The sequence below is a fragment of the Nyctereutes procyonoides genome, unplaced genomic scaffold, assembly GCF_905146905.1.
Source record: "Nyctereutes procyonoides isolate TBG_1078 unplaced genomic scaffold, NYPRO_anot_genome, whole genome shotgun sequence".
In the NCBI taxonomy this organism is placed as follows: domain Eukaryota; kingdom Metazoa; phylum Chordata; class Mammalia; order Carnivora; family Canidae; genus Nyctereutes; species Nyctereutes procyonoides.
The window spans coordinates 12,555,029-12,573,515 of record NW_026575051.1 but is presented as its reverse complement, the minus strand read 5'-3'; the positions used below and the strand labels follow the sequence as shown (position 1 = coordinate 12,573,515).

Sequence of the window (18,487 nt, the reverse complement as noted above, 5' to 3'; positions counted from 1 at the left end):
CTACACTGAAACTCTGCCTTGAGGCGGGGGTTCCCCAGGGAAGAGAGGAAACCAGACAAAGAGAGAGAACAACAAACCTAGAATCGGTGACTGTAACTCTGGAAGCAAGCAACCTCCAGCCCCCTGGGGAGACTCAGAGGGTTTCTCCTGCCCACCCGATGCCTGCTTTTCCCCAGCCTCTTCCTAACACTTCAGTTACAGGGCAAGAGACACCAGCTCTCAGATGGATGGGGGAAGCTCTGGTTATGTTTCACTTGGTCCCAAGGAGTCTCTGAAAAACCTGTGTTAGGAAGGCTAAGGTAGTAACTGCCCGGTGTGTTATGCGTGCCTCTTCTCTTCCAGGCCACATTGCCTTAAAAAAAAAAAAAAAAAATCCCAGGGGCACCTGGGTGGGTCAGTCAGTTAGACATCTGCCTTCAGCTCAAGTCACGATCCCAGGGTCCTGGCTCTCTGCTCAGTGGGGAGCCTGCTTCCTCCTCTCCTGTGTGCTCGCCTGTACTCTCTCTCAAACAAAATCTTTTTTTTTTTTAAGATTTTATTTATTCATGAGAGATACACACAGAGAGAGGCAGAGACACAGGCAGAGGGAGAAGCAGGCTCCATGCGAGGAACCCGACATGGGACTTGATCCCAGGACTCCAGGATTATGCCCTGAGCCGAAGACAGATGCTTAACCATGGAGCCACCCAGGCATCTCTCAAATAAACAAAATCTTAAAAAAAAAAATTCCAAAACCAAAAACCCCATTAATTTAGTGATTGCAACAGGCACCATTTATTGAGAGCCCACTGTTTCAAGAATAACACATACATAATTTCACTTAATCCTTAACAGTCTTGGGCTGGATATTATTGCCATTTTAAGATGAGGGTACAGGGGCTCAGAGAGGTTAAGTAACTTTCCTTAAGTCACACTGCTAATAAAATGATGGTGTTCAAACCTAGGTCAACCTCTTTTTAAAGCTAGAACACAGTTCAGGGCACCATGCTTTTCTCATGTGCCTAGAACAGTACTCTGTAAAACGCGAAACCTTCATAAAAGCTCATTAAATGTTCCCTGGCTAGAAAACACCAGAGCACTGTGGGAATGTGTATGTTTAGGTGTGTAGATGTGTGCTGATGTGTCTATTTGTGTGTGTGTTGGGGGGAGGCAGGAAACTGGTCTCTAAATTGAGGTGTGTGTGTGGGTGTGCCTGGGAGGCTGGGTATGTAAACACAAGGTGCATAGAACCCTGGGGCACCAGAGTTAAAGGTAGGTATAGGTAGCTAGGGTCTCTGGTATTTGGGGGCCCTGTGCATTAGCGCCTCCCTCGTCAACTCCCAACTCCAGTGTACTCCAGCAATAAAGACAGTCCTTTCCTACTTTTTGCCTGTCTTCCTAATTCCAAGGCTCCACCTGATGAGAATGCAATGGGTATTAACCCCTGAAGCATCCCCCTCCCAGTCCTCTCCACACCAAAGGAAGGTGGAACATTCTGGGAGCTTCTATATTAAGGAGACCCCATAGGATGGGTGAAGGTCCAGGTAGATGCTTAGTAACTGAAATTATTGTGCCCATCTGCTGCCTCCCTCTTCACAGTCACAAAACACTCTTCCCTCCACAAGTGCATTGATCTTATTCTCCCCAACCCCGGCCTCTCTACACCAATAACCCAGGAAGGCAGGGCACACTTGCAGGATCAGATCACTGTCCCCACTTTACAGGGGAGGAAGTAGGGACCCAGGGAGGAGAAGCAACTCACTGAGAGGTCACAGGGCAGGTAAAGGGTGGAGCCAGGGCTGGTGGCTCTTCAGGCTGACTGGGTTACTCTGAGCTCCAAATTGTGAGGGCAGGGTTGCTGGGCTGAACTTCACCTAGGGCAGCTGTTCAAAGCTTTTCAGTGAGAGCAGCTGGGAGGAGGGAAGAGACTGAGGCAGAATATTTGCGGGGAGGTGTTGGGGCAGGGGCAGTTCATCCACTCAGCCAGCTGTATCCTGGAATTTCTCTAGTCTGACACTGAGGCTTTAGCTAGCAGTGTGTGGAGGGTGGCAGAGGACTTTATTTCCAGCTATCTAAAGGTTGTTATTTTACCATTAAGAAGTGTGTGTGTGGTGAGGGTGGGGGGAGTTTTCATTTAGGTCCTGGGCTCATAGGAAGGCAGTGAGGTCTGAAGGGAGGAGGTGATGATGGAGGCCAGCTCTGCTACTATGTAACCTGGGCCTCAGTCTTCCAAACTGTAGCAAAGAAGTATTGACATCCTTGCTCCACCCCTCCCAACTTCACTGGCCTGGCAAAAAAGTATCCACAAATGAGAATAAAGGTAGTAGGAAAAGAATGCATTTAAAAAGTATCCACAAGTGAGAATAAATATAGTAGGAAAATAATGCATTTATCAAATACTTGTTTTACTCTGATTTTGTGCCAGGCACAGTTCTAAGCGCTTTACACATGTCAACTCATTTCCTCGCCATCAGGATCCTGAGAAGAAACTGAGGTACAGAGAGGGTACGTAACTTGCCCAACATCACACAGCCTGTCTGTCAGAGATCCAGATATAGACTCAGGTAACTTGGTTTAAGTATATGCTCTTGACCACTGCATTTTGCTGCCCCGCCAACAGAGTAGCTGCTTCCACCAGGGGCCTGGGGGCTGTCAGCTACGGCTCTGGAGAAATGCCACACCCTATTTCTGTTTGTCTTCCTCCTTGCTTGTAGCTGCCAGACCCTCCACTCAGACCCTGTGGTTGTGATTTCAGGTTTCGAGAGAGGGGCAGATGACAGGCAACAGGGCCTGGTGGTTAAGAGTTCAGTCTTGGGATCCCTGGGTGGCGCAGCGGTTTGGCGCCTGCCTTTGGCCCAGGGCGCGATCCTGGAGACCCGGGATCGAATCCCACATCGGGCTCCCGGTGCATGGAGCCTGCTTCTCCCTCTGCCTGTGTCTCTGCCTCTCTCTCTCTCTCTCTCTGTGACTATCATAAATAAATAATAAAAAAAATAAAAAAAAAAGAGTTCAGTCTCTAGGATGAGACAGATCTGGCTACTGACCTGGGCCAATTTACTTCACCACCCTGGGCCTCAGTTCTTTCATCTGAAAAATGGGAATAATTCAGTAGTGTGGTTGTTTTGAGAACTAAATAAGATGATTTATGTAAAACTCTTAATACAATTCAAGTCACGGGATGGATTCTAAAAAAATTAGCTACTGTTATTAATAAAGTGTGGCTTTAAAGGGTTGGTTTAGTGGAGAAAAATTGGTCAAAATCAAAATAAGGGAAAACAGACTTTAATATAATAGAGCCTCTCACTCAGGATGGGTTTCTTGTTTAGACCTAGGGGCTCATATGGCATTTGGGACCCAGCCACTAAGTGGCAGGGTGTGTTTCCAAACTCTTCAAACATACCCAATCCATCTGTAGCAGGTTGGAAAGGTTGGGGGAGCATAGGAGGGTGATGCTATGCTAGGATGGGTCAGAAGTTCAGAGAAGAGAACCTGTTATTGATCAACAACCAGGCAGGGTGCCAGACTCTTTACCTGTGTTATCTAGTTGATCCCCATGACAAATCATGTAAGGAGGTGGTAGTAAACACACTTTTATATTAAAACTAAGGTTCAGGGATCCCTGGGTGGCGCAGCGGTTTGGCGCCTGCCTTTGGCCCAGGGCGCGATCCTGGAGACCCGGGATCGAATCCCACATCGGGCTCCCAGTGCATGGAGCCTGCTTCTCCCTCTGCCTGTGTCTCTGCCTCTCTCTCTCTCTCTCTCTCTGTGACTATCCTAAGTAAATAAAAATTAAAAAAAAAAAAACAAAACTAAGGTTCAGACAGGTTAAGTAACTTGTCAAGGTCACACAGCTAAAGAATGGCAGAGCTGGAATTTGAACTGAGGTCTCTAAGACTCTGTTACAATTGGAGAGAACTTGTAGGATGTCCAAAAGGGGGTTAGCTACCCTAGCTACCTTTAGCCACCCACCACCGGCCTTCTGCCTTGCTACATCCCTACCCACCCACCCACAGGTCAAGCCTGAGTTGGGTGAGCCAGCAGCAGGCCCCAGCATGTGCCACCTGGAGCAAGCCAGGGCCTGGACCCTCTGGTGCCCTGGAGGACAGTCATGCTGCCAGCACATCAGGGCTGGAAGCCTGGTAGACACTCCCACTCCTCTCCTCACATGCACCTGGGAGGCAAGACTAAGGGTCCGACCTCAAGAGGGGCTGTGCACAACCTCATTCTTCCTGGGCAGACCCAGGGAAAGGCTAGAGGATGGTACTGGGTAGAGAAGCCAGGGCTCTCCTGCCCCCCAGGGAAGTGGAGTGCTGAGCCAACAGACCTCCCCCCAGGGGACCCTGGCAGGTGGCAGGCATAGAGCCCCAAGGGCAGGCAGCCCCTCTGACCTCTCCTCTCCACTTCCCAAGTGTCCTTCTCTTCTGAAGAACAAGGCACCAAATCTTTGGGACTGCCCTCCCTAGACGGTCAGGAAGGCCAGGAGGGACAAAGCGCGCCCCCTCCCCCCAACAGGGCCTTTGCCCCACTCCTGGTTCCGCGTCCGAATCCTTTCCCCACCGCACCCTCCAACGCAGGCCCGGGCGGCTCATGAATGAACTGCACTGTGTGGGGCGCAAGGAGAGGACACGCTCACGGGGCCAGTCGCCTCCCCAGCCCGCGACCAGTCCCCAGACGGGCTGGGGGCAGCGAGCGGCCGGCCTCAAGCCAGCACCCGCAGACCCTGCCCTTGCACGAGCCGAACCGCTGCCCCGGGCCGGCTTCTGGGGTACTCAGCCCCAGGAACAGGAGAGAAGATAAAAGAGACCGAGGGCAGTGGACTTGGCGACCCTGGAATCCAAAACTCGGGGGCGGGGGCGGCAGGTTCCCCACGGCGGCAGCGGGCTGGTGGGGGCGCAGCTGGAACCCTGGAGGGGCGCGCGGGGGACGCGCACCTGGACTGGGCAGGTGGGAGAAGAGAGGCGCTAGGGGGCCGGGGGCGGGGGTCCCACCCCTCGGGATCTCCCCAGGGGTGGGGACAGACGGCGGCGCACATCTGGACCCTCGGCAGGGCTCGGAGGACTCGTGTTTGGCTCAGGATGGCGCGGGGTTGGGGGCAGCGCGCGGCACCACTGGGTCCCGCGGGCCCGGGCACCTCTGGGTCCCGCAAGGAGGCTGAAGGGAGGGGACACGCAGCTGAGTCCGGGGTTTTCTCTGGGTGGTGGTGGGATCCTCAAAGAAAAGAGAAGGGGTTGGGGAAGGGTCGCGTACTTACCCCCAGGCGCAGACTCGGCTCCGGCTCGGAGCCCCGGGTTGGGGCGGGGCGGGGCTGGGGGAGGGGGAGGGGGAGTCGCTGGGCGGCTCGAGCTCCGGGCTCCTGCGGCGGCCGCGGCAGTGTCTGGGGGAGGGAGGGGGTGAGGAGGGGGCGGGGCCGCGGACGCCCCGCCCCCCACGCCAGCACACGCAAGGCGCGCGCGCACGCTCAGACCGCCGCTCGCCCGGCCGGGTCGGGCGCGCAGGCGCAGTGTCGCGGCCGCGCCGCGGGGGGAGAAGGCGGCGCTGGGCCGGGGAGGCCCGCGGCGGGCCGTTCCGGGGCGGCGAGAGCGGTACGGCGGGGTGGCGGTGGGGAGTGGGCATTAAGCTCCGACCTTCTTCTCCGCTCTCTTTCCTCCCCGCAGCAGGGAAGGCGCGCCCCGTCTCCCCCGGGGCTGGGTGGGAGGTTAGTGGGCCCCTCGGGGGCAGAGGGGCAGGGGAGGCGTCGCGCTGAGCTGGGGCGCCCGGTGACCCCGGCCTGACCCCGACCCCGACCCCGACCCCGCGGGGCTCGCCGGGGTCCCTGCAGCCGGCCGCCCCCGCCTGCGCTCACCTGCCTTCTAGGGGCGGGCGGCCGTGCTGGGAGGGGGGGCCGCGCTGCGCTCCAGCCTTTGACGGGCGGCCTCAGCCGGTCGCTGTCCGCGGCTCCTCGAGTTTGTCTGCTTCTCTCCCTTCCCTCCCCTCCCTCCCCTCCCTCCCTTCCCTCCCCTCCCTCCCCTCCCTCCCCTCCCCCCTCCCCAGCCTGTCTTCCGACGACTTTGGGACTCGCCTGCCAGGCGCTTCTGTGGTGTGGAGAGCGAGTCCGCTGCTTTCACTGTCGCGCGGACGCGTGGCTCCCCCGGCTCCAGGGGGTTCCCTGGTTTCTCATTTCACCAGAGGCTGCATCAGCCAGGGACTAAGCCTGGAAAGGTGGAGAGAGGGGAAGGGAGAGGGAGGGACAGGCTTGTGTGTGCCTATGGCACCCACACAAAGAGATCGCAGAGGCATGCAGAGCCCCAGCGTGTTCACTGCGTTTGGGGAAGGCTCTCTTCCTTCAGGCGTGAAGGGGGTCGGTCTGGGGACATAAAGGAAGTCTTGCTCTCCAGAGTGGGCAGTAAGTGAACTTTGCCGTCCTAAGAGATTGGACTGAATTCACAAGCAGGGTAACAGAAGGGCATGTGATGGAGTCCCGTTGGGTGACTTGGTTTTTCCAAGCTGGGAGATTAGGAGCTACTTACACCCCGGCTGCTGGACTGGACGGAGGAGGAAGGGCATCGCCCACCTGGCTGTGTCTGGTTCTTGTGATTGGTCGTTTTTCTCTGCTGGCCGCTGGCTTTTTAAATTTTTTTTTAATTTTTTACTTATTTATGATAGAGAGAGAGAGAGAGAGGCAGAGACACAGGCAGAGGGAGAAGCAGGCTCCATGCACCAGGAGCCCGATGTGGGATTCGATCCCGGGTCTCCAGGATCACACCCTGGGCCAAAGGCAGGTGCCAAACCCCTGCGCCACCCAGGGATCCCTGGCCGCTGGCTTTTTGAAGGGTTCATTAGTAGCTTGTGGAATGCCCCTGGGAGGTGTGACTTGTTGCAGTTCAAACTGAACTCCCATTCAAACTAAGTCCCATTGGTTAGCTGGGATCCAGTTTAGTGGATCATGGCCATCATTAAAAAAGAAAAAAAAAAAGAAGAAGAAGAAAAAGAAGAAGAGATCACTGTGCATTGTACCTAGACCAAGTATTATTTCTTGATGCTTGCTTCAGGTGCACATACGGATGTGAATGTGTTAGGTGTTATGCCCTGTGTGCTTTTTGTGTGTCACGGAAAACTTCAAAATGTATTGATCTTCTGTATCCTCCTGTTTGCTTTCTTGCCTTCCTCGGTCTGAATGTTCAGTCATTTAAACTGTACACGAGGATTCAGCACCCTGGGAACATACCGTAAAGAACAAAGTGTGTGTCTTTTTTTTTTTTTTTTTTTTTTTTTTTTTTTTAGGGAGATAACTGCCCAGGAAGAAAGACTGTTTACTCTTCATTCATGGAAGTTAATGCAATTTAAGAACAATCATTTTGTCAAGATAGGAGGTGGGTTGGCTTACTTGGGAAGGATAGAAAGGAGTGTGGGGTGAAACTGTCTTTGGTAGACTTCCTGGTGGGAAGGGTCATTGTAGATTTGGATTCTGCGAGTTGTTTTGGGTAGGAGCAAGCAGTTTAGATGACAAGGAATCTACTGTTTTGTTTTGTTTTGTTTTTATTTTTCTTGGATGGAATTGTCCATTCAAGCCTTGGAGCTTCTTGGAGGTATATTTCCTATGGAGCTTCTTGCTTATTGTGTTGATTTTGTGGTTGTAAAGCTGGTGGGATCCATTGCCAATAGCACTTGTAATGGAAGTGGATCTCTGAGGATCACTGCAAGGTATTTCTTATGTATCACTATTTTTTAATCCGAACATGTGGGGGATTCCTGGTCTATTTCTGTCTGTGCCTGATTAAGATTACCACATATTAACAGACAGAGAGAAGAGGGAACTTTTCAAAAACCCTGAAATGATAATTGAATCATATGCACTGTGGAATCCATGAAGAAACAGTGGCCAAAATAGTTTATTGTTGCTCCTGAATATCAGGGGTAAACACCTTGGCATGGAATTCATTTTTCAGGTGGCACTCTGTTGGGCACTGAACATGATTGTTTAGACTCTCCTCAGCATTTAGAATCTTAGATGATATAAGAGTCCTTTAAAACCTGCCTTGCCCCATTTTTGTGTTGGGGGATCCACATAGAATGGATTTTCCTATTGTTTTTGTTACTTGGGTAGTTCTAATGGTTATGGGGGGACTTGGGACTATGGGGGGACTAGTTATAAGTTAGCTTTCATTTTAGAGGCTGATTTGTTTTGGGTTGTAGCTCACCCTCGTGCGATTGTACATGCGTATTAGCGGTGACAACCAGTTTGTAAGAGAGGACTGATTCAGAGTCCAGCAATGTTGCTCTGGCTCAGATGATCCACTCTCTTGTTAGGAAAGGCACTAGGTAGCTTATTCTTTATTAGTGAAAAACAATTCAGAGTGAGAAAGTCCCCATCAAAAACTTTCTAAAAATCATTTATGTCTTTAGAAAAGGAAAGAAGCACTTCGTCATGTCTACTTTATTTATTTATTTTTAAAGATTTTATTTATTTATTCATAGAGACACAGCTAGAGAGAGAGGCAGAGGGAGAAGCAGGCTCCATGCAGGAAGCCCAATGTGGGACTCGATCCCGGGTCTCCAGGATCACACCCCGGGCTGCAGGCGGCGCTAAACCGCTGTACCACCGGGGCTGCCCCGTCATGTCTACTTTAGCTGAAAAACACTTTTAGGAGTGAAGAATCTTAAGACACACCCATGGTGCCTCCCTGAGAATTAGGGGGTGAAGCTCTTCTCTCTGGTTAGCATCCATGGGAACAGACTGCTTATGCTGCAGACCTAGTCCCTACTGGTTAATTCAGAGAGGGATTCCTCACTTGAGGATGACTGCTTTCTTGAAGGAAGCCAAAGCATTTTCATTTGTATGCTTCGTTGCTCTTCCCTAGGACTTCTAGTTGACAGAGTTTCTGAGGCCCCAGAGGATGGAAGTCAGAGATGTGCTTTCCATTAGCAGCATCCTGTCTTTGAGTCCAGGGGCTCCTCTAGGCTTTTCCTTTTCTCTACTGCCTGCCTGCCCAACTGACATCTCCATAAACCCGGCTCCTTGCCACTGGCCCAGTAGAGGTACTAATGGGAAGGATTAGTGTATGTGATTAAGTAGAACTTAATTTTGCCTTGTACAGTTTTTCTGACTTTGACCATAGCAAGATTGTTAGACTTATTTCTGGGACACTTGCGAGGTATGGATGGTGTGTGTGTGTGTGTGTGTGTGTGTGTGTGTGTGCGCGCGTGCGTGTGCGCGCACGCGCACAGCAAGACTAGAATAGATAAAATCCACACACTGAAAAACCAACTTGAATAATTGAGAATTATCATGTATATTAAAGAACCACTATTTTAAGTACTTTATTAACCAGGTGGAACATAAGGTAAATAAATAAGCATGGGACAAGAACCCTGGAAACATTTTATCTTTGTGAATGAAATTGAGAAATGGGGTCCTCACTGGTAGCTTTGGTAGAAACAGCCCACTGTACCATGGAGGGATGCTTTGCTTATTGATAGTGATGCTGTGAAAACTGACACCTTGGTAGGAGATTCAGATCAGTTTCAGCTTTGGTCCTGGGCTGGGTGTAGTGTAGATATTTATTGAAAAGACAGGGGATGCCTGGGTGGCTCTGTCAGTTAAGCATCCAATTCTCGGTTTTGGCTCAGGTCATGATCTCAAGGTCATGGGATTGAGTCTGCATGGGGCTCTGCACTCGGTGGGGAGTCTGCTTGAGATTCTCTCCCTCTCCCCTCACTTGTGCATTATTTAAAGTAAATAAATCTTAAAAAAAAAAAAAAGCTTTTTAGGTAGGTGGGGGATTGGCTAGATAGATGGTATTAAACACTGGGTGTTGTATATAAGTGATAAATCAGTGCTAATTCTACTCCAGAAACCTATACTGCACTGTATGTTAACTAAGTAAAATTTAATTTAATGAAAAAGCTTTTTAATACCTGAATTTTAAAAGATTTGGCAGAAGAGAAAGAATGCTTGCACTCTGTGAGGTGTGTTTCTGTGAAGTTTATTAGTGATTAGAGCAGCCATCTTAGTTGTATAGGGTAAAATAGATACAGACTTCTGACCTTGGACAGTCAGCAAGTTGCTTAGTATTTTGGACTTCATTTCTTCATCTGCAAATGGTACTTTATTGAGCCCTCAGAACTATTCAGAAACCCTTAACAGATTCAGCCCCTTGCAGACTGTTCCTTTTTGTTACTTGTCTATAGGTTTCTGTTGGGTGCTCATCAAGGGAATCATCCATTGGCTCAGTCAGTAGAGTAAGTGAGTTTGAGCCCCATGTTGGATGTAGAGATTACTTAAAAATAAAATCTTGGGACGCCTGGGTGGCTCAGCGGTTTAGCATCTGCCTTTGGTTCAGGGCATGATCATGGAGTCCAAGGATCGAGTCCCTTGTCGGGCTCCCTGCATCGAGCCTGCTTCTCCCTCTGCCTGTGTTTCCGCCTCTCTCTCTCTCTCTCTCTCTCTGTGTGTGTGTGTCTATCATGAATAAATAAATAAAATCTTAAAAAATAAAATAAAATCTTTAAAAAAAAGGAATCATCCAACAAAGTGATCTATGAAAGTACTTTGAGAATTGTAATATATTCTACTTGGATGAGGTTTGAAAAAAAAATGAACAAAACTTCCTAAAAGGGACTAATTGGACAACAAAACAATAATGAGGGGTTTTTTTGTTTTTGTTTTTAAAGATTTTACCTATTTATTCATGAGAGACACAGAGAGAGGCAGAGACACAGGCAGAGGGAGAAGCAGGCTCCCTGTAGGAGCCTGACATGGGACTCTATCCCCGAACTGGGGCCACACCCTGAGTTGAAGGCAGACGCTCAACTGCTGAGCCACCCAGGCGTCCCAAATAATGAGTTTTTAAGCAACAAATAAGAGTACTTTTTGGTACAGAAAAATGGGGTGACGCCTGCCGGAGATAGATTTTTTTTTAATTCTTGGAAATGGGTAGGCTTCTGCCTTTCCCTGCTTTAATTAAGAGGGATGCTTCTATCTTTACACTAAGTGTTTTTTCTTTTTGTGGCTAGACCTTGCATTTGTGTAGTGTTTCTTTTCAGTTACTGACAATGTCCTTTGAAAACACCTTTGTGATTGTGCTGAATTTTTTTTTTTTTTGGTCTCTATTTTTAGAGTCTATTCCTCTTGAGAGTCCTTTAAAATGTACTTAACATGTTCAGGCACTTAAAGATGGAAATTGTTCAGGTAGAGACAATATATATGTATGCATGTATATCTCTTATTTTTTTACGATGTTATTTATTTATTCGTGATAGAGAGAGAGAGCGCATGCTAGAGGCACAGGCAGAGTGAGAAGCAGGCTCCATGCAAGGAGCCTGATGTGGGACTCTATCCGCAGACTCCAGGATCAGGGCCTGGGCTGAAGGCAGGCACTAAACCACTGAGCCACCCAGGGATCCCCTGTATGCATGTATATATCTCTGATACTAAGTATACCATTTTGCTGATCCTTGCTCAAGTGGTACATTCTTGCTTTCCTGAAAGCACCAGAGGTATAGGCTCTTTCTGTCTGCTTTTCCAGCTCAGTCTCTGTGTGTTAATATTCACTAAACGTGAAGTTCCCCTTGTCTAGGAGGCTTTCCCAAGTCACTGGGAGCCTGAGTGAAGGACACAAGAAAGACCACCAACCCCTCCATTATGGAGCCTCTCTGGAACTGGAGCATGAATTGCAATTGCAGATTGAATTGTATTCTTTTAATAGATACTTAGTAAATTCCATTTGCGTGCAATTACACTGAGTTCTCTAGTGTGTAGTACTGAGCAGTGCAGACCTGGTCGCTGCTCTCACTGAGTGTATTTCCAATGGGACCTATAAGGTGTTGCCAGGTAAAATGTTCACCTGTGTGTCCCTGAAACTTACAGCCCTCCCTGGCCTTCAAAATGGAAGGGAGATCTTAAAGCTAAACCAGGATGGAAAATGAACACAATTCTTGGATTGTATGAAGTAATCTCTCTCTTTCATTCCCTCCCTCCCCCCCCCTCCCTCCCTCCTTCCTTGCTTCCTTCCTTCTCTTGCTCCCCCCCCCCCCCTCCAGAGAGGTTGTGATTCATATTCTAAACCTGGAGGGCAATACTTGATGCTGACCAGGAAGTGGCATGAAAAGCCATCTCTGGCACTGGAGTCTCCTGAATAGTTGACCTCTGAGTGAGAGGGTCGTGGAGGAGGAAATGTCATTGGGGTTTTTTTCCTGTGCAAATACAAGACTCAGAATGACATTGCTTGTGAAACAAAGCATTATATATAGACTGCTCTGAAGTGAATCAGGGCCTATGTCTGCTGATGGATTTATGCTGAGAAATAGCATCAAGGTCAGTCAGAGTTGCTTTGAAGTATATTGCTGCCTCCATTACTCTTGTCTGATCCAAACCAGTTATTTAGTGGTGGGATGAGGTGTTTTTCTTTGTCAGGGAGGCTTCCCCAAGTCACTGAGAGCCTGAATGAAGGACACAAGAAAGACCAGTGGGCATTGTAGGCACCAGGCCCAGGAGATGATTCTAGGGGCTTGTAAACATGGCATGGGCTAATCCTCCCATGACTGGCGCTGTGGTTCTCCTAAAGTATGCTTGCATGTGATGTCCTGGTTCCTGATACACAGGTAAGAGCTCTACAGGATCTGGCTTTCCTTCTGTGTGGAGCCATAGGTGAAGGGATTCTGTTTTTCTGTTGGCTACCTCATTTATTTTATTCAACAAATATTCATTGTGTTCCTACCCTATCAAGACTTGCTGGGGTCTTTTGCTGGAGTGGGAGTGGAGGGGACCATAGGTTTTTGTTTTTGTTATTTTAAAGAAACAAGGGACATGTATACAGTAAGTGAACATATTTGGTTCTGTGCTTTCTTGTTCATGAGAATGCTTACTGTTGTTCACTGGATGTCTTAAGTCCTTTGGGTGTGGCGGCAGTCACTATCAAATCCACTAAAGAGCTAGTGAAAAGTCTTTGAATTGGACCTTGTGAAAATGGAAGCACCCCCTGGAGATATGAGTGTGTTGCTCCTGTGTCTGAGGGCACTACACATAATCCTTATGATCTGAGTCTATATGATCTGTGAATTCTTGTGTGAGTTCAGGTGCCATGTTACCAAGATCTCTGGTTCCTGAATTTTGGAGAATGAGTAGCAAGAACTAGAATGTTAAGAGTTATCAGCCTTATCTCAAAAAAAGTATCTAAATTTATGCAGTGACTGAGTTTGGATAGTGAACATTGGAGCTATGAGAGTTTCTCTGGCACGGGATCCCCCAGTGTCCTCAATGTGCAAGAGGGGTAGCAAGTGATGCTGCAATTTTACACAAAGCTTCCTGGAGGAGATGCATTTGGCGCTGGGTCAGATTTAGCTGGGCAGAGATGGGCATAGGTTGTGGGGGTGGCTTATGAGCAAGGCATGGAGAAGAGGTCTGGGTTTGGGTCTGTGCCCAGGCTGCCCAACAGATTGGAGAGAGGTGCCTTGAATCGTGGGTTTGTTGGACCCAAGTCGGGAAAGTTCTGGGAAGCCCCCAGCACTTTGGCAGTCCTTGGATTAACATAAGTGTTATTGAGGAAGAGGTGCAGTGTGGAGAGGGAGGGTGTTGCAGTTCTCAGGAGAGGGAATGTGGGTGGGTGGTGCTGGGCTAATCTTGAGGGTTCTGTGGAGGAGCTGAGGAGCCTCTTCCTGGGAGTGAGAACAAGGGCCCGCTAGAGTCAGATGGGAAAGCTTGGCTGACATCAGAGGTCCCTGCACCCTGGACCAGATGGACTGCTTTTCAGAGCCTTTAAAAAAAATTTTTTTAAGGCTGGTTTTTAGTTATTGTTCAGTCTGGAGCTATTCTTGCCACCCACACTACACATTGTCTTCAAAACTTAAATCGGATTAAAATGAGTAATTTTCACCTGGTGTTTATACATTTCAGTTGATTCAGCAAGCGTTGAGTTGGGCAAGAGGAAAATATGCCTGTGATACCAGTGATGGAACAAAGATGAATTCACAGTAGGAAAAATATTAATATTTAAAGTTAAACCATGCATGTTAGCTGTTGAGTAAGAGCTTGGGTTTGGGAAGCCCAACTACTGGGGTTCAGATTTCACCTTTGTCATTCCTGGCTGTGTGACCTTGGGCGAATTCTCTGACCTCAACGGGCCTTATTTCCTCATGTGTGAAATGAGGCTAATACTAATGCCTGTTCCGTAGAGTTTTTGTGAAGTTTAAATGAGAGGATAACGTAAAGCCCTTAGTCTAGTTCCTGGTGTGTTATAACTATTGGCTAAATTTTCAAAAAGAAAGAAAACGGATGCCTGGGTGGCTCAGTGGTTGAGTGTCTACTTTTGGCTCAGGGCGTGATCCTGGAGTTCCAGGATCAAGTCTCACATCGGGCTCCTGTGAGGAGTCTGCTTCTCCCTCTACCTGTGTCTCTGCCTCTCTCTCTCTCTCATGAATAAATAAATAAAATCTTTAAAAAAAAATTAAAAAAAAAAAAGAAAACATAAGCAGACCAGATGACCCTTAAATCTGCTGCTCACCCTGAACTCGCCTGCAAGAAAGTGAGCTGGGTGAAGCTATAAGGTGTTGGGGAAGACCCTTGGACTGAGGCTAGGCCTGGTTCTGGGTTTGCCTGTGGCTAGCTGTGAGTCTTCACACAAGTCACTTCATCACTCTGTAGTCTCTCTGTATCTCTGTTTCCTCATCTGTAAGACGAGATGTAATTGGATGGGCCATGATGATGGCGACAGAGACAGCCAGTAGGTGCTGAGTGTCAGGGACTGTGCTCCGTGCTTCATACAGCTTATCCCATGACCAGCTGTGAGTAGTTATTGCAGATGGGGAAGTCAAAGCTCAAGAGTTCTTGTCCCAGGTCACCTAGCTTTAAAGGTAAAGCTGGCCTCGTCTGCTAGTCTTTGATTCAATGTGTCAGATGTTGATAGTTCTATAAGTTCACTGCTGCCTTTTGCAATTACTTTTCTGATCATAGTTACATTTTGGCCAGTGCTTCCTGAGTTGTCTTATGGAAAACACTGGTGACTAAGCTTGTGATTTGAGGCTAAATTGTAGTTAATAAACATTTCTGGAGTGTCTGGATATTTCTTTGGAAGTAAATAGTGGCTCCCTCTCCCACCCTTATTAAATAAAATCTTATCTGAGGTGCTTTGAACTTAGGTGAGGGAAGGCTGTGTGTGGTAGAGGTCTTTCTCAGCAGAGTTCTCCATGAGGCCATCTGCAGCCAAACGTTTGGATAGAACAGGCATGTTTTGCAGCTGGCTGTAGGATTTTCTTACACATGACCCTAACTGATGCCCAAGTGTTGGCGGGCAGCTGGGGTTGCCATATTTGTTGGTGCTAGGGAGCCACAGGGTTGAGGTTCTCCAAGTTGGAGGCATTGGTGTTGGGTTGGGGTTTGTCCTTTTATCTCCAACTTGTTCTCCCAAACTCTGCTTTCAGCTGTAGTGTGGGGCAGGTAGTTTTTCCTTGTTACATTGTTGTTTGGGATACTGACCCAGATAGCGGCTTTGGTGATTGACTTGGCAAGGACATCCTTTGGCTCTACTTGGCTAGCCCTGAGCTACCCAAGTGTTCTGGCTTTTATATTTGGGGAAAGGTAATGTGGTGACAAGATAATACAGCCACTGCTCGGGCAGTTTTCTTTTAGGGAGTGAAGTTCAGACTTCAGGAGGCACCTGAGTGTCAATGGTGGCACTAGTATGCAGGCCTCTGGAGGACTTGGGGAGGGGTCACTAGTTGGGTGTATACCAGAGGATTCCTGCTTTCTTCCTGTCTGTGGAAGTGATGTAACCAGGAAGGCATCCTCTGTGCTATTGTATTATAGCAAGAACTGCTGTGGGCCGTTCCAACTCTCTGACCCCAGTTAGAATATGAATCAGCAAAACTGTAGCTGGAGTTCGATCTAATCATCTGCGATCTTTTAACCACTAAGATTTATATTTAGTGACTAATGATCTTACGCTAGAAGTACCATCTCCCACATCTCCTTGGCAGGCTGGCTCTGAGTAGGGAAGGACACTGATTTAGAAATAAATCCTTTCCCCTTCTTTTCCTGCAGGATTTGCCATGGCTTTTTTTGCTGGGTTCTGGGGCCCCTTCACTCATGCAAGCAGAGCATTCAGCCAGCGCAGTTTCAGGTAACTTTCCCATTCAGTTCTTAGAGCTGTGTCTTGGAGTAAACCTCCCATCAGGGATGGGTATTATGTGACTAGAAAGGGAGTGGGAATGAAGAGAGGTAGGCTTGGCATCTGGGAAAACTAAAGGGGCCAGAGCAGCTGGGGTTTGGTCAAGTTGGGTAAGAGGATTGGTAAGGAGGTGGCTTTGCTATTGGAGAGGGAATGGCCTACAGTAGATGAAACTTCAGTCCTTGCCAGATTTATAGTGACCCCAACATATTTCAACCCTGTCATTCCCCCCATGCTTGAAAACCCTTTTTTAAAAACAGAAGCTCTTTTTAAAATGTTATATGCTTATTACCAAGACTCTGGCATGATAGAAGTGTGACAGCCTCCCCTCCTTTTAGATGCTAAGCTAGGACACAGAGCATGGGGTTCGTTCTTGTCGGCAAACATGCCTCCTGGCCCCATTTGTGCACTTACTCCCTGGCATTTACTGAGCACTGCGCCTAGGGTTGGTCATAGATGAATAAGAATTGCTTCCTGTGCTGAAAGAGTCTTCACAGTTGGCCACAGGAGCAAACTTGGAAACAAATAAGTCTGAGGAAATGTGACCAGTATAATAATAGAGGTTTGTACGGTACTTTGGATAGCTTGAGACCCGAGCTGCTAATGGAGGAGGAGGAAAGGAGAGCAGAGGCAGCCTTCCCAGAAGGGAAGTGGGAGCAGGCCCTGTCCAGGCCTCCAGAGAGGGCTGAGAGGTTTGGCGTGCCTGGAGGGCACAAGGTACTCTATGGTCCTCAGAGGGCAGGTAAGTGGGGCCAGGTCAATACTGTAGACAATGGTGGACCATTCAGCAGTTCTAAGGGGAGTGGTCTCAGTTTTATGTCCTAAAAGAGCTCTTGGCTGGCAACACAAGACACAAATGTAACAGTCTTGGTGTAAGAGAGAAAGCTGCCAAACTGAGAAGTATTGGTGGAGGTGGAGGGAAAGGACAGAAGAGCTTCACAGGTAGTATCAATAGGACTTGGCAGCCAGAGTGTTGATGGAGAGAGAGATTTATGGCTTGGAGGCTAGAGAAACCATTATGTAGATCAGAAATGTAGCAGCATGGGGAGGTTTGCAAGGGGAGATGATGAGGTCAGCGTGGGACCTAGTGAGTCTACAGTATCAGTGGGACATGTTGGGAACTGAGAGTGGAAATGTAGGGCCAGAATATAGGCGAGGAGTAAGGCTGGAGATGGGATTTACTAGTTGGAAGCAAAGGGAATAAATAAAACTTCCCCCGAGTAGGCATGTGGGATACGAGGGGAGAGCCTAGGATTATCCTGGAGAATGCTAGCATTTAAAGTGCTGGCTTTGGGAAAATAGAAATCCCACTGTTATCAGATTGCTTAACAATAGCGTCTCTGCCTTTAATTAGGTACTGCTTAAAAAAAAAAGTTCCATTCTAATGGGGGAAATGGCATTGAAACCTTGACTTATTTCTGGTTTCTTCTATCATGTCAGGGGACTCCCTTAGCCAACCTACTTACTCCTATCACCTGGTTCCCAGCAGCACATAGATGGGAAGTTTGGGAATCAGTTTATTCTGGGGGAGCAGGTTTTACAGGCTAGGCAATAGGTGTGGCCTGGCCCATAAAATATTCCCTTAATCCTCAGAGTTTTTTTGGATACCAAAGGCTTTCAGTTAGGCTGCCATGAAGTTCGTTGTAACAGAAAGTTGGGCTGTCTTTAAAATCCTTCCAAATTGGAAAGTTGACCCAGCAGCAGAAGCTTTTGATTGTGAGGAAGCTGTCTTGGGCACAGAAAAGTCTTCACAAGCACCTGACTTTCTGTCAGGGCCCTGGGTTTTGCTCTGCTCAGCATGTCATTGCTAACATGGATCTCTCCCAGGCCTTGGCCTCAGGGGCCTCTGCACCCTGACCGGGAGAGAGACAGACCTAAGACTTTTTTTCTCTTTCCCCAGCACCACTGGGAGCTTCAGTGCAATTCAGAAGATGACACGGGTCCGTGTGGTGGACAACAGTGCCCTGGGGAATACTCCGTACCATCGCCCTCCTCGTTGCATCCATGTTTATAACAAGAGTGGGGTGGGCAAGGTGGGCGACCGGATACTGCTGGCCATCAAGGGACAGAAGAAAAAGGCGCTCATTGTGGGGCATCGCATGCCTGGCCCCCAGATGACCCCCAGGTTCGACTCCAACAACGTGGTCCTCATTGAGGACAATGGTAACCCTGTGGGCACTCGAATTAAGATACCCATCCCTACCAGCCTTCGCCAGAGGGAAGGCGAATTTTCCAAGGTGCTGGCCATTGCTCAGAACTTTGTGTGAGTGGGGCTCAGGCCGCTGGCTGCAGGGGAATTCAGGGGAGGGCACTCCGGGCCCCCTTGGCTGGGGAACAGTGTCCTATGAAAAAATAAACCTTTTCATTTA

At 48.6% G+C, this 18,487-nt stretch overlaps 2 protein-coding genes across 4 annotated transcripts in view; one reads left to right on the top strand and one right to left on the bottom strand.

The window, feature by feature from the left end:
- Positions 1-5,840, bottom strand: part of TMEM63B (transmembrane protein 63B) — a 24,742-nt gene extending 18,902 nt beyond the window's left edge. The window contains exon 1 of one of the 2 annotated variants that reach the window (XM_055330750.1): positions 5,822-5,840. The gene's annotated coding sequence lies outside the window, so the exon portion shown is untranslated. Of the gene's footprint in view, positions 1-5,230; positions 5,354-5,821 lie in introns of those variants that run through there. The other variant, XM_055330748.1, reaches the window with a different exon arrangement.
- MRPL14 (mitochondrial ribosomal protein L14) lies at positions 5,457-18,487 on the top strand. Of its 2 annotated transcripts, none has more exons than XM_055330765.1 (3): positions 5,457-5,561; positions 15,992-16,070; positions 18,019-18,487. In XM_055330765.1, the coding sequence occupies exons 2-3, from the start codon at positions 16,000-16,002 to the stop codon at positions 18,383-18,385; spliced, it is 438 nt and encodes a 145-aa protein (XP_055186740.1). In that variant the 5' UTR covers positions 5,457-5,561; positions 15,992-15,999; the 3' UTR covers positions 18,386-18,487. The 2 variants fall into 2 exon arrangements, with proteins under 2 accessions (XP_055186740.1, XP_055186739.1); XM_055330764.1 differs by lacking the exon at positions 5,457-5,561 and adding an exon at positions 7,255-7,328.

What these genes read in the sequence shown, in the direction of transcription:
- MRPL14 (XM_055330764.1), top strand. Translation starts at nt 7,292, where the DNA reads ATGCAATTTAAGAACAATCATTTTGTCAAGATAGGAG. An exon ending in TCATTTTGTCAAGATAGGAG is followed by an intron (nt 7,329 to 15,991) that starts GTGGGTTGGCTT and finishes CTTTTCCTGCAG; the next exon opens with GATTTGCCATGGCTTTTTTT. An exon ending in TTCAGCCAGCGCAGTTTCAG is followed by an intron (nt 16,071 to 18,018) that starts GTAACTTTCCCA and finishes CTCTTTCCCCAG; the next exon opens with CACCACTGGGAGCTTCAGTG.